Raw genomic sequence first — 13,909 nt, 5'->3', positions numbered from 1 at the left:
TGTTCATAAATGTGGACTGTTGCACAACTTTCTGTCCACGGGGACATTTTACAAAACACTAACAACTCTATCCTGACAGCGGCGGAGAAAACAGAAGGGTTTTTAAAAGAGGGTTAAATTTGTGAGCATTTAATGATGTAATATTACATTATTCATGGCGTGATCAAATATTAACTCTGTGGGATTTCAGTCAGCCAAGACTGGGATTTAAATCAAGATAAGATAAAAGAGTAATGTACACGGTGCTAACGGAATAGTTGCTGTTTGAATAGCTGCTCTAAGGATAGGCCTAGTTGTTGAAAGGATATTGTGGGTGTACCATTATGTTGTAGCCATTAGGAAACATATCATATGCTTTTCTGTGTTATATGGAATAGGTTTACATTTTCCCCTATGTTTATTTTATACGTTTGGTTTCCCCTATGGTCTTAGTAGATAGTTACTGTACCCTATTTCCTATATCGTGCACTACAAAGGCCCTGGTCAAAAGTAGCGAACTATATAGGGAATATGGTGCGATTTGGGATGCAGTCTTGGTGTACAGTTCCCATGCTGTTTAACACTACAATGGATGGAGTAGTAGTTATGAAATCAAATAAAATTTGATTTGTCACATGCGCCGAATACAACAGGTGTAGACCTTACCGTGAAATGCTTACTTACAAGCCCTTAACCAACAATGCAGTTCAAGAAATAGAGTTAAGAAAATATTTACTAAATAACTAAAGTAAAAAATGTCATACAAAATAACACAATAAAATAACGAGGCTATATACAGGGGGTACCGGTACTGAGTCAATGTGCGGGAGTACAGGTTAGTCGAGGTAATTTGTACATGTAGGTAGGGGTAAAGTGACTATGCATAGATAATAAACAGCGAGTAGCAGCAATGTAAATAGTCCGGGTGGCCATTTGATTAATTGTTCAACAGTCTATGACTTGGGTGACTGGAGTCTTTGATCATTCTTTGGGCCTTCATGAAGCATACCTTTGGAGTCCTGTGGTGCCCTCCCACCTGTGTTATGCCAGGGCAGCCGAATGGACGTCCGCAGGGGAGTATTACGCTGTTCATCAAGATAGCTCAGGTCTTCCAGCTTGGTGGAACTGGTGGCTGCAGAGAAAGAGAGACAAAACAATGACATAATGTGTGGGACACGAAAAAGACAACAAGATTCACATATCAGCCTTCATGATTGCACATAATCAGACAAATGGCCATGAACAGTTCCCTGATCACAAGCTAAAACCAATCATGAAAAACATGTCACTGGGGAAATCCAGGGCTTGTCCTTAATACGCGGAGAGAGAAAAGAGGAGTAGGACATGTATCAGATGTGAGACACAGATCCCGGCTGACATCTCGATGGCAGGATTTCAGGCCGAGGAAAGGGAACGGGAGTTGGGCCAGAGCAGTGGACCCTGAAATTGACAGTTCCCTGGAGGTGGTGTGGTGTGGGCACTGGGCAGCCAGGTAAAGTACAGCTGACAGGAGAGAAGAGGAGAGGAGCATCCATCCCCTAGAATCCCCCATTCTCCAGCCTGATCCAACCTGACAGCTGAGGAGGATCCAGAGAGAGGAGAGGTCTGTCCCCATTGACACTCCTGTGTGCTGGAGTACAAACAGAGCTACAGTAACAACCCAAACACAACCAGTATACGTCCTAAATGGCACCATATTCCCTGTGTAGTGCACTACCTTTGACCAGGGCCCTGGTCAAAGGTAGTGCACTACATAGGGAGTTGGGACGAAGCCCTAATATGAATGTCAGGAAGGACTGCACACAGCGCCAACAGACACATTTACTAACTAAAGCCAGCCTTACTACAGGGATTACTGCCTGAATACATACAGTAGGCTACAGCAACAACATTACAGAGAGAACTCACAGAGAGCAACCAGACCCACAGAACATGCAGCCTGTAGCCACAGGAGAAGAAACAAAGTCATGAAGGAAGAATGACTACAAACAATACCTGTCATGATCAGAACTAGAAGTGATAACAAACACTAGCAGTTTGCTGTACAGAACTCATCCTCCAACTCTACCTACCATCTGAGCTGGCATCCTCGGTCTACCGACGCACATACAGAGATAGACAACGTGAAACAAGGTCTCCGGTGTTCCTGGCAACAATGAAATCGCCATGGAGACCTGGCTGTCCTCAAGCCCACGACCTGTTTAACCCCTAAAAGTCTATGCCTTGGGGGGTGGGGCCTCTACTAAACTAACATACAGAATAGTTTTAAGATGGTCATACCATGGATCATTTAGCTATTTGATTTAGAATTTTAGAACCTATAGATATCAAAACAATATGTAAAAAATACATACAAAATATAGAATTTGGCCTTTACCGCTATTGCCCATAGAAACACTTTGAGTAACACATTAATAAATGGCAAAATAGACAAAAATAAATCATAAGGAATAAGGTTTTGAAGTGTCTGTCCTATATCTAGGAGATATAAGAAAGCGCAGGAAATATATGTATTTTTTGGCACAAAACTACTTCCATAATTCCATTAATTTTCTTAACTGTTACTGGGTTACATTGAGACGGGTCCCGTGACACTTGTGGGGGTTGTACAGCAAAACAGAGAACACCATCGTGTCCGTGAGTCTCATCTTTCCATAGAGTGGTCATATTAGTTAGTAGGCCAAACCGTTCGGACGCTACAGACAAAGTAGCTCTGCCACTTTCCACCGCAGATGCAGAAAGCCGACATAGACAGATGCGGTGGATTGAGCCGTAGCCCATCCAAAAATACAGGTATCTCTAGCTTAAACAGACAGATTTTGTTTTTATTATGTTGATTAGATTGACGCACAGGTGCAGTCTGGGATTTGAACAACAACAACAACGCATGCACCCTGCCACTTCTTGGTAAACAGCTAAATGGATGTACCAATTCAAGATTGTCCCTTTAACAGGAAAAATCTAAGCCCTTCTCTCTCACTCTCTACTCCATAAGCGTCAGCTGAGCCGGGAGGACAGACAGGACAGTGAGCGACTCTCCTCCCCAACTTACTCTGAGGAATGTTCTCCTAATTAGGGAGCCAGCTGGTGACAACAGAGCAGGCAAGGCAGCGCACATCAATAGAAACATTTATGTAAAAAAGCCCTCATTGTCAGCGTACCCAACTATCAGCCTGTTGATGTGAATTTCATTTGGGCTACGAAATTAGAATAAATGAGAGCCTAACTCTAATTCAACATGCACGGTGAGAGATCACTTCACACAATGCAGCCAAAATGTTAAACCGCTCGTTGCTCTCGAGTTCAATGCTCCCAACTGCCAACCTGTTAGTGCTGGGCAGTGGGCACCCCTGATATCACCACACCAGAAGCTGAAGTAGCTACTTACAGTAAGTCAGCGGCAGCAAAGACAGAGAGTTGGGCAGGACAGCAGCAGGTATTTAAAAACACTCCTCCTCATTCCCGGCAGGTAGCAGGCAGGCAGGCTGAGAGGCAGGCAGGCAGGGTGGAGGCCCTTTGTGGAAAAGCTCCAGAGAATTATTCTCCCTAGTGGGCTGGACGCTCATCAGCGTACCCAAGTGAATCTTCAACCCCAGCGCTCCCATCCATGTCCAGGCACACTGGCCGCATTCAACTGGTGACTGGGCTTGGCAGTCCACAAGCACCGCTCTCTCTCCTTCTCCCTCTCTCACAGCATCCACAGCATTAGCAGCGCTCCGCGCAAAATGAATGCGGGTGCTTTATGAGAGTGTCCCCCCACCCATATTGTTTTTTTGGCAAGCGGAGGAGGAAAAGAGGGTGAATAAAGCAGGGAATAAACGAAAGGCGGGAATACGGTGAGAGCTGCTCCCCTACAATGTGGAGGATTACAGTTTGCACCGGGCAGCCGGACTTGCAGAGGAATTCATCAATGATCATTCCTGTACTGCTGTCACAGAGAGAGAGAGAGAGAGAGAGAGAGAGAGAGAGAGAGAGAGAGAGAGAGAGAGAGAGAGAGAGAGAGAGAGAGAGAGAGAGAGAGAGAGAGAGAGAGAGAGAGAGAGAGAGAGAGAGAGAGAGAGAGAGAGAGAGAGAGAGAGAGAGAGAGAGAGAGAGAGAGAGAGAGAGAGAGAGAGAGAGAGAGAGAGAGAGAGAGAGAGAGAGGGAGAGAGAGAGAGAGAGAGAGGAAGAGGGAGAGAGAGGGGGGTGAGGTGTGGAGAGAGCGAGCGATAGAGAGAGAGAGGGAGAAAGGAAAGAGAGAGCGGAAAGCAGGAAGGGGAGAATGATGTAAGGGAGAGAGGAGTGAGAGATGGCAGAAGGGAGGGGGACAGGAGAAGAGATGGAGGGAGAGAGAGAGAGGAGTAAAGTCTGTGCGGAGATCCAGCTCTAGCAGATCAGTCATGCCCCATGCTGACATTAGTGGACTGCAGTGAGACCATCCTTCTCTCTGTCCCTTCTCTACCACTCTCTCTTCCCCCTCTCTCTACCATACTAGACCCATTTAAAATCGGTATCCCTGTATAATCTACCAAAGCCATAATAAAGATATTTTGAAGCAGACATACAGTTGAAGTCAGAGGTTTACATACACCTTAGCCAAATACATTTAAACTCAGTTTTTCACAATTCCTGACATTTAATCCTAGTAAAAATTCCCTGTCTTAGGTCAGTTAGGATCAGACACTTTATTTGAAGAATGTGAAATGTCAGAATAATAGTAGAGAGAATGATTTATTTAAGCTTTTATTTCTTTCATCACATTCCCAGTGGGTCAGAAGTTTACATACACTCAATTAGTATTTGGTAGCATTGCCTTTCAATTGTTTAACTTGGGTCAAACGTTTCGGGTAGCCTTCCACAAGGTTCCCACAATAAGTTGGGTGAATTTTGTCCCATTCCTCCTGACAGAGCTGGTGTAACTGAGAGTCAGGTTTGTAGGCCTCCTTGCTCGCACACACGTTTTCAGTTCTGCCCACAAATATTCTATAGGATGGAAGTCAGGGCTTTGTGATGTCCACTCCAATACCTTGACATTGTTGTCCTTAAGCCATTTTGCCACAACTTTGGAAGTATGCTTGGGGTCATTGTCCATTTGGAAGACCCATTTGCGACCAAGCTTTAACTTCCTGACTGATGTCTTGAGATGTTGCTTCAATATATCCACATAATTGATGTCATCTATTTTGTGAAGTGCACCAGTCCCCCCTGCAGCAAAGCACCCCCACAGCATGATGCTGCCACCCCTGTGCTTCACGGTTGGGATGGTGTTCTTCGGCTTGCGAAATACCCCCTTTTTCCTCCAAAAATAACGATGGTCATTATGGCCAAACTGTTCTATTTTTGTTTCATAAGACCAGAGGCCATTTCTCCAAAAAGTACGATCTTTGTCCTCATGTGCAGTTGCAAACCGTAGTCTGGCTTTTTTATGGCGGTTTTGGAGCAGTGGCTTCTTCCTTGCTGAGCGGCCTTTCAGGTTATGTCGATATAGGACTTGTATAACTGTGGATATAGATACTTTTGTACCTGTTTCCTCCAGCATCTTCACAAGGTCCTTTGCTGTTGTTCTGGCATTGATTTGCACCAAAGTACATTAATCTCTAGGAGACAGAACGAGTCTCCTTCCTGAGCGGTATGACGGCTGCGTGGTCCCATGGTGTTTATACTTGCATACTATTGTTTGTAAAGATGAACGTGGTACCATCTGGCGTTTGGAAATTGCTCCCAAGGATGAACCAGACTTGTGGAGGTCTACACATTTTTTTATGAGGTCTTGGCTGATTTCTTTTGATTTTCTCATGATGTCAAGCAAAGAGGCACTGAGTTTGAAGGTAGGCCTTGAAATACATCCACAGGTACACCTCCAATTGACTCAAATTATTTCAATTAGCCTATCAGAAGCTTCTAAAGCCATGACATCATTTTCTGGAATTTCCCAAGCTGTTTAAAGGCACAGTCAACTTCTGACCCATTGGAATTGTGATACAGTGAATTATAAGTGAAATAATCTGTCTGTAAACAATTGTTGGAAAAATTACTTTTGTCATGCACAAAGTAGATGGCCTAACCGACTTGCCAAAACTATAGTTTGTTAACAAGAAATTTGTGGAGTGGTTGAAAAACGAGTTTCAATGACTCCAACCTAAGTGTATGTAAACCTCCGACTTCAACTGTATACCGTTGTTTGTTAGCGCTAAAACCAAAGAAGGCAATTCATGAGCCAGTGTAACTTGTTTCAGAGTGGTGCTAGGGATGTTTCACAGATGCACTGAGCCATTAGATGCTCTTTGATTTTCACCTGTAACAGAGCTCCTCACAGCCGGCACCATTTCCCTCAACACAAAACAGGAAATCCTCTCTAATGTAAAAGAAGAATACTTCTGCTCTGAAGTCATCTTCCTTGTTTTCCACATATGTTTCAAGCCCCAACTATTCCCCAGGGTGCCAACAGGCTCTCTCGCTCCCTCCTTCTCTCTCTCCCTCTCATTCTCTCTCTCAATCTGCGTTAACCTATCTGTTTCTCTCCTCTTCTTATTCCGACAGCAGATCATTCCTGGTTGATGTGATAGTGTGTATGAGTATAATACCTTGAGGTCTGTGTGTCGGGAGCAGCTTTGAAGCTCCACAGATGAGACAGGATGTGTCCATTCTGATGAAAATGGGTTTCTTTTTTGTGTGTGGCCCTGCCCTTTATATCCCTCTGTTCTTTGTCTCCTGGGTTGGAGCAGGAGGGGGGCTGAGCTGAACTGCTTTGCTGCTGGGGAGCGTCACTTTGCCTGCACCCGTGCACCAGTCCTGAGTACTTGCTATTTCCTTAATGGCAACCCTATTCTCAAAAGTAGTGCACTATATAGGGAACAGGGTGCCACAGGGGTCTTTTCAAAAGTAGTGCACTATATACAGTGGCTTGCGAAAGTATTCACCCCCCTTGGCATTTTCCTATTTTGTTACCTTACAACCTGGAATTAAAATGGATTTTTTGGGGGGGGTTGTATCATTTGATTTACACAACATGCCTACCACTTTGAAGATGCTAAATATTTTTTTGTGTGAAACAAACAAGAAATAAGACAAAAAAACAGAGAACTTCAGCGTGCATAACTATTCACCCCCCCAAAGTCAATACTTTGTAGAGTCACCTTTTTCAGCAATTACAGCTGCAAGTCTCTTGGGGTATGTCTCTATAAGTTTGGCACATCTAGCCACTGGGATTTTTGCCCATTCTTCAAGGCAAAGCTGCTCCAGCTCCTTCAAGTTGGATGGGTTCCACTGGTGTACAGCAATCTTTAAGTTATACCACAGATTCTCAATTGGATTGAGGTCTGGGCTTTGACTAGACCATTCCAAGACATTTAAATGTTTCCCCTTAAACCACTCGAGTGTTGCTTTAGCAGTATGCTTAGGGTCATTGTCCTGCTGGAATGTGAACCTCTGTCCCAGTTTCAAATTTCTGGAAGACTGAAACAGGTTTCCCTCAAGGATTTCCCTGTATTTAGCGCCATCCATCATTCCTTCAATTCTGACCAGTTAACCAGTCTCTGCCGATGAAAAACATCCCCACAGCATGATGCTGCCACCACCATGCTTCACTGTGGGGATGGTGTTCTCGGGGTGATGAGAGGTGTTGGGTTTGCGCCAGACATAGCGTTTTCCTTGATGGCCAAAAAGCTCAATTTTAGTCTCATCTGACCAGAGTACCTTCTTCCATATGTTTGGGGAGTCTCCCACATGGCTTTTGGCGAACACCAAACGTGTTTGCTTATTCTTTCTTTAAGTAATGGCTTTTTTCTGCCCACTCTTCCGTAAAGCCCAGCTCTGTGGAGTGTATGGCTTAAAGTGGTCCTATGGACAGATACTCCAATCTCAGCTGTGGAGCTCTGCAGCTCCTTCAGGGTTATCTTTGGTGTCTTTGTTACCTCTCTGATTAATGCCCTCCTTGCCTGGTCCGTGAGTTTTGGTGGGCGTCCCTCTCTTGGCAGGTTTCTTGTGGTGCCATATTCTTTCCATTTTTTAATAATGGATTTAATGGTGCTCCGTGGGATGTTCAAAGTTTCTGATATTTTTTTATAACCCAACCCTGATCTGTACTTCTCCACAACTTTGTCCCTGACCTGTTTGGAGAGCTCCTTGGTCTTCATGGTGCCGCTTGCTTGGTGGTGCCCCTTGCTTAGTGGTGTTGAAGACTCTGAGGCCTTTCAGAACAGGTGTATATATACTGAGATCATGTGACAGATCATATGACACTTAGATTGCACACAGGTGGACTTTATTTAACTAATTATGTGACTTCTGAAGGTAATTGGTTGCACCAGATCTTATTTAGGGGCTTCATAGCAAAGGGGGTGAATACGCACCACTTTTCGGTCATTAATTCTTTTGAATTGTTTGAAACAAGTTATTTTTTTCATTTCACTTCACCAATTTGGACTATTTTGTGTATGTCCATTACATGAAATCCAAATAAAAATCAATTTAAATTACAGGTTGTAATGCAACAAAATAGGAAAAACGCCAAGGGGGATGAATACTTTTGCAAGGCACTGTAGGGGGGAATAGAGTGACAATTGGGAGACAGCCCCATTGTTATATAGTGGGCTCTTGTATAAGCTTAATGCCTCCAGAAGACTCCTGGCATCTCCCAGACTCCCACCTCAAATCCCTCTCTGACCCGCCACGTCAAAATGCCCTGAGCTGGAATTTAGTAAGTGCAAAATGGAATCGAAGTGTCATACACAAAGGTTTTGACGCGTAAACAGATTATGTTCGATTCCTCACTGGTTGTCGCTGGCTGGCGAGCAATCTGCTTGTTGGTTCATAATACAGACGAAAAAACAAGAATATGAAGAAAAATAAGATAATGAGGAGAATGCAATAGCTTGCATAAATATGCTTTTTTCTGTTATTTTGTTACTGAACACAAACACTTTTATTTATCACGCTAAGACATGAGAGAATATATGAGGATTACGTTGCTCCACTAGTGGGAACCGACTGTGCTTAGATCTAACCTGTAAGTGCGGCACAGGCAGCACACACTGCAGACCACATAGCAGAATGCAGAAGAGCTTTAAAGCAGACCAGAGCACAACAACTTCACTGAAGCCCTGCATTAAAGTACCTGCATCCCCCACAATGCTGGCCAAGCAATACAGGCAAACTATATGTATGGAAAGACTCAACTCAATATCAATGCTATAAGAAATAATTAACAAATCCCATTTTAAAAAATTGAGGAAATTGAGGATCAGGATCCAGACTTAGAAAAAAGTATAGATTCCACATATTCCTGATACAGTACAGTCTGTTCTAGCTAATTCAATTCATTCACATGGCAGAATACAATTGAACTCTGAATTGTGTGATGGATGAAATTAAAAAAGGATGCTAATAAAAGTCCACAAAGCAAAGCAATGTTGGGTCAGTCAAACTCTATCAGATGGCTCACCGGAGGCTGGTAGCATACTGTGCCTCAGGGAGGGGGTGCTTGGCTGCCTCTCCACAGGTTTGTATACATCAATGAGCACCCCTGAGTTGAATGCTAATTGGCTGCTCAAAATTGGAACCGATCGATCTCTGAAGAAGAGGTCTTTATCTTTGCTCCGGCTCTAACCTTCTTCACCCATTGGCAACTTTGTGAAAAAGGACAATTCTGCTCACGTCAACATGACCTTTCAAAGTGTTGTCTTTCAGGCTATGTTCCAAATGGCATTCTATTTCCTATATTCTGCACTGCTTTTGACCAAAGCCCATTGGGCCCTGGTGAAATGCAGTGCACCATGTTGGGAATACGGTGCACCGAGCCAAACTGAGCCAGTCAATGTCCAGACATGGTCGGAGGTGACAACATGGACACCATGTGAACCATCAACATTAGAGAAGAAGTGAGCGGAGAAGTCTTCAGGGAACAGTGAGACTCCACATACACACTCTCAATCAGCGAATGGGAAACTTGACAATAAGCATACTAAAGAATCATCTCATAAAATCCATACACGAGTAGACAAAACATAAAAGCTGATAAAACTCGTTAAGCCTGCTCTAATTTATCCCCTCATACACCAGTGGTTAAAACACATTACTTTATGATTTGAAATAATGACTCTATAACATAAGCAAACCTGCGGAACATCTGGGGACCACTGAGAGATGACATCAGTCGAAGAGATGGGACACAGCTGTGTGACCTCCAGTCACCAGTTCTGTGGGCCCCAGGAACCTTAAAGGAAAACTCCACCCAAAACCTACAGTATCTTTTGGCATTTGTTTCAATAGTCCCTTGTTGATATAAGTCCCAAAATATTTTGCATGTCAACAATCAAGTTTTCAAGATATATAACTTTCAAAATACAGAAATACAGCCGGCATGATGCATTTTGCATCATATGATGCTGCATTTTGCATCATATGATGCTGCATTTTGGAATTTTCCTTTAAGGTATTTTCCAATGCAGAAGGATCCATAGTAACAAGATGTTGGAACAATGGCCGTCAATGGTGCCCACTTCTGCTCAGGGAGGCAGGGAAGCTAGGCAGCGGACCTCTGCCAGGCACAATGGACCAATCACCTAGACTCAGCAAGACACCCTAACACAAAGGAATCCCGAGTAGGGCAGCAGACTGGCACCCGGCACACGACTGTGAACCACAATGGTACAAATGCCTGCCTGGGCAATGTCAAAGCAATACACCACTCATCCTGTGCCAAGGTGGAGTGGAGTGCCACCTGGGTATATGCTGTGGCCGATACATTCCACAGCCATCTTAATGCCATTTCACTGTCTGAAGAAATCTCCACCAGCGGTTCATCAGGAGGTCTCGGGACCATGGATTTCCTGTGGCCAGTCTTAATGTAGCCTTTGACTCCCCAAGCCACACTGAATGTCTTAAATAACAAAGAATGCAGAAGGCTTTGAGCTGAATTATTGTCCCGAAATGCCCTGAATCTGCACTGGATGAAGGAGACATCTGCCTTAACATGCCATAGAGTTGTCAAATTGGACTTCAGCTAAATCTGAAGAGTTTACAATAGAGCCAAGGCAGACTTGTACTCTGTATCCTCACTAGGGATGGGAATTGCCAGGGACCTCATGATACGACATTATCACGATACTTATGTGCGGATTCCATATGTATTGTGATTCTCATGATTCTATATGTATTGCGATTTGATACTGTGATTTGATTGCAATTATTTTGATGGCCAAACATATTGATCACTATACAGTATGTCTGATGCAGAGAGACAATAGAGAGCCATAATAACTAACAGTTTTGATCAGTCATGGAAATAAAAAGTGCTGAAAACATGTTTGCGCACTATTTAAAAAGAAGGTGGAGAACAAGCTATAGGATGAAAAATACCGGAGTTTTGTCACAGATACAGCCGACTAGCGCTAGCTAACGCTACCTAGCCATTTAATATCGTCCAAAATAGTATTGCGATATGTAACTGTATTGATTTTTTTCCACCATCACTGATCCCCACATATCAGAGAGGGGTATCAGAGAGTGGTAGAAGATCTCTTTCAGCTTCACAGAGTCCCTACCGTCCTCCCTCCTTCCTTTCATTCCTCACACTCTCAGTTCTCATTTAGAATTCTGCTCTCCACAGCCATCACTTTACATGCAGTAATAACATTTACATATTTAGTTTTCCGTTACAGAGCCTGTGTCACAGGCAATCCTGTTTGAAGCCGGTGGTACCTGTGATGGGGTGTGGGTTGGGCTAGGAGAGAGCCATCTCTGAGCAAGCTCTTCCAGGAACCACTGTTTGTCTGTCTGGGTGGAATGACTAATGTGACCATCATCTCAAGGTTTCTTCACTGTTTTCGTGAGAGCCTCACCTTTCCACAGATGGGTCATATTAGTATGTAGCCCAAACTGTTCGGACGCCACAGACGATTTTGTGAGAAGACCTATTTTCGGGATGTCTCATGGTCTGACAAACACTGCTCTAGCTCTGTCACATTTCACCGCAGATGCGGAAGTGCAACATCGGTGGATACGGTGGACTGAGACGCATCCAATGCAAAAAAAACAGATATCTCTAGCGTAAACTAATAGATTTTTATGGGGATTTTGGTATTATGTTAATTAGATTTTCACGGGGCACGGACATCAACTCAAGGGTGTTAATAACTCAAAGTGCACGTCCCAAGCGGCACCGTATTCCCTATGAGCCCTGGTCAAAAGTAGTGCACTATACAGGGAATAAGATGCATTTGGGACGCAACCAATTGCTACATTCCAGTGGAGGCACTGTGACTATATAAATATACACTGAGTGTACAAAACATTAGGAACACCATGACATAGACTGACCAGGTGAATCCAGGTGAAAGCTATCCATTATTGATGTCACCTGTTAAATCCACTTCAATCAGTGTAGATAAAGGGGAGGAGACAGGTTAAAGAAGGATTTTTAAGCCTTGAGACAATTGAGACGGATTGTGTGTGTGCCATTCAGAGGGTGAATGGGCAAGACAAAAGATTTCAGTGCCTTTGAACGGGGTACGGTAGTAGGTGCCAGGCGCACCGGTTTGAAGGTGTCCAGAACTGCAACGCTGCTGGGTTTTTCACGCTCAACAGGTTCCTGTGTGTATAAAAAATAGTCCACCACCCAAAAGACATCCAGCCAACGGCAGGCCAGTGGTCGAAAACGGGTCATTGATGAAAGAGGACAAAGGAGGCTGACACAAATTATGCAGAGCAACAGACGGTCTACGGTTCGTCAACTGACAGTCCTGTACAACATTGGTGCCCAAAGACCCATAAAAGAATGCACAACTCGTCGTACCTTGACACGAATGGGGTATGGCAGCCGACGACATTACAAAGTTCCACTCCTTTCAGCAAAAAGCAAGAAACTGCGGTTGCAGTGGGCTAAGAAACAAAAACACTGGAGAATTGGAAAAACATTGCCTGGTTCCTGCTGTTTCACGCTGATGGAAGTACTAGGGTATGGAGAAAACCACGAGTACATGCATCCATCATGCCGTGTGTAACCATTGCAGGCTGGTGGTGGTGGTGGAGCAATGTTTGAATGCCACAGGATATCTGAACATCATTGCTAATCAGGTGCATCCCTTCATGGCAGCAGTGTATCCATCTGCAAATTGATATTTTCAGCAGGATAGTGCCAGGAATGGTTCCACGCACGACAGTGAATTCAGCTTACTGCAGTGGCCTGCCCAGTCACCAGATCTCAATCCAATTGAGCATCTGTGGGATGAGATGGATTGAGCTATTCAGAGTAGAGATCCACTACCAGCCAACTTGACACAGCTGTAGGAAGCATTGGTGTCAACATGGGCCATCATCCCTGTGGAAGGCTTTCGACACCTTGTAGAGTCCTTGCAAAAGGGGGTGCAACTCAATATTAGGAAAGTGTTCCTAATGTTTTATACACTCAGTGTATATAAACTCAGCAAAAAAAGAAACGTCCCTTTTTCAGGACCCTGTCTTTCAAAGATAATTCGTAAAAATCCAAATAACTTCACAGATCTTCATTGTAAAGGGTTTAAACCCTGTTTCCCATGCTTGTTCAATGAACCATAAACAATTAATGAACATGCACCTGTGGAACGGTCGTTAAGACACTTACAGACGGTTGGCAATTAAGGTCATTGTTATGAAAACTTAGGACTCTGAAAAACACCAAAAGAAAGATGCCCAGGGTCCATGCTCATTTGCGTGAACGTGCCTTAGGCATGCTGCAAGGAGGCATGAGGACTGCAGATGTGGCCAGGGCAATAAATTGCAATGTCCGTACTGTGAGACGCCTAAGACAGCGCTACAGGGAGACAGGACAGACAGCTGATCGTCCTCGCAGTGGCAGACCACGTGTAATAACACCTGCACAGGATCGGTACATCCGAACATCACACCTGCGGGACAGGTACAGGATGGCAACAACAACTGCCCGAGTTACACCAGGAATGCACAATCCCTCCAT

General features: G+C 44.1%; 1 protein-coding gene across 2 annotated transcripts in view; it reads right to left on the bottom strand.

Moving 5' to 3' along the window:
• tanc1b (tetratricopeptide repeat, ankyrin repeat and coiled-coil containing 1b) overlaps positions 1–13,909 on the bottom strand; it is a gene marked incomplete at its 3' end in the record, with an annotated part of 187,814 nt that overhangs the window by 50,750 nt on the left and 123,155 nt on the right. For both annotated transcript variants that reach the window (XM_084162237.1, XM_084162238.1), the window contains exon 8: positions 989–1,111. In XM_084162237.1, the coding sequence (XP_084018363.1) occupies positions 989–1,111 (123 nt within the window). The remainder of the gene's footprint in view (positions 1–988; positions 1,112–13,909) is intronic.

Source organism: Coregonus lavaretus (genome assembly GCF_964263955.1).
Source record: "Coregonus lavaretus genome assembly, chromosome: 5".
Classification (NCBI taxonomy): domain Eukaryota; kingdom Metazoa; phylum Chordata; class Actinopteri; order Salmoniformes; family Salmonidae; genus Coregonus; species Coregonus lavaretus.
The sequence above is the reverse complement of the archived record's forward strand: the minus strand, read 5'-3'. Positions and strand labels throughout refer to the sequence as shown.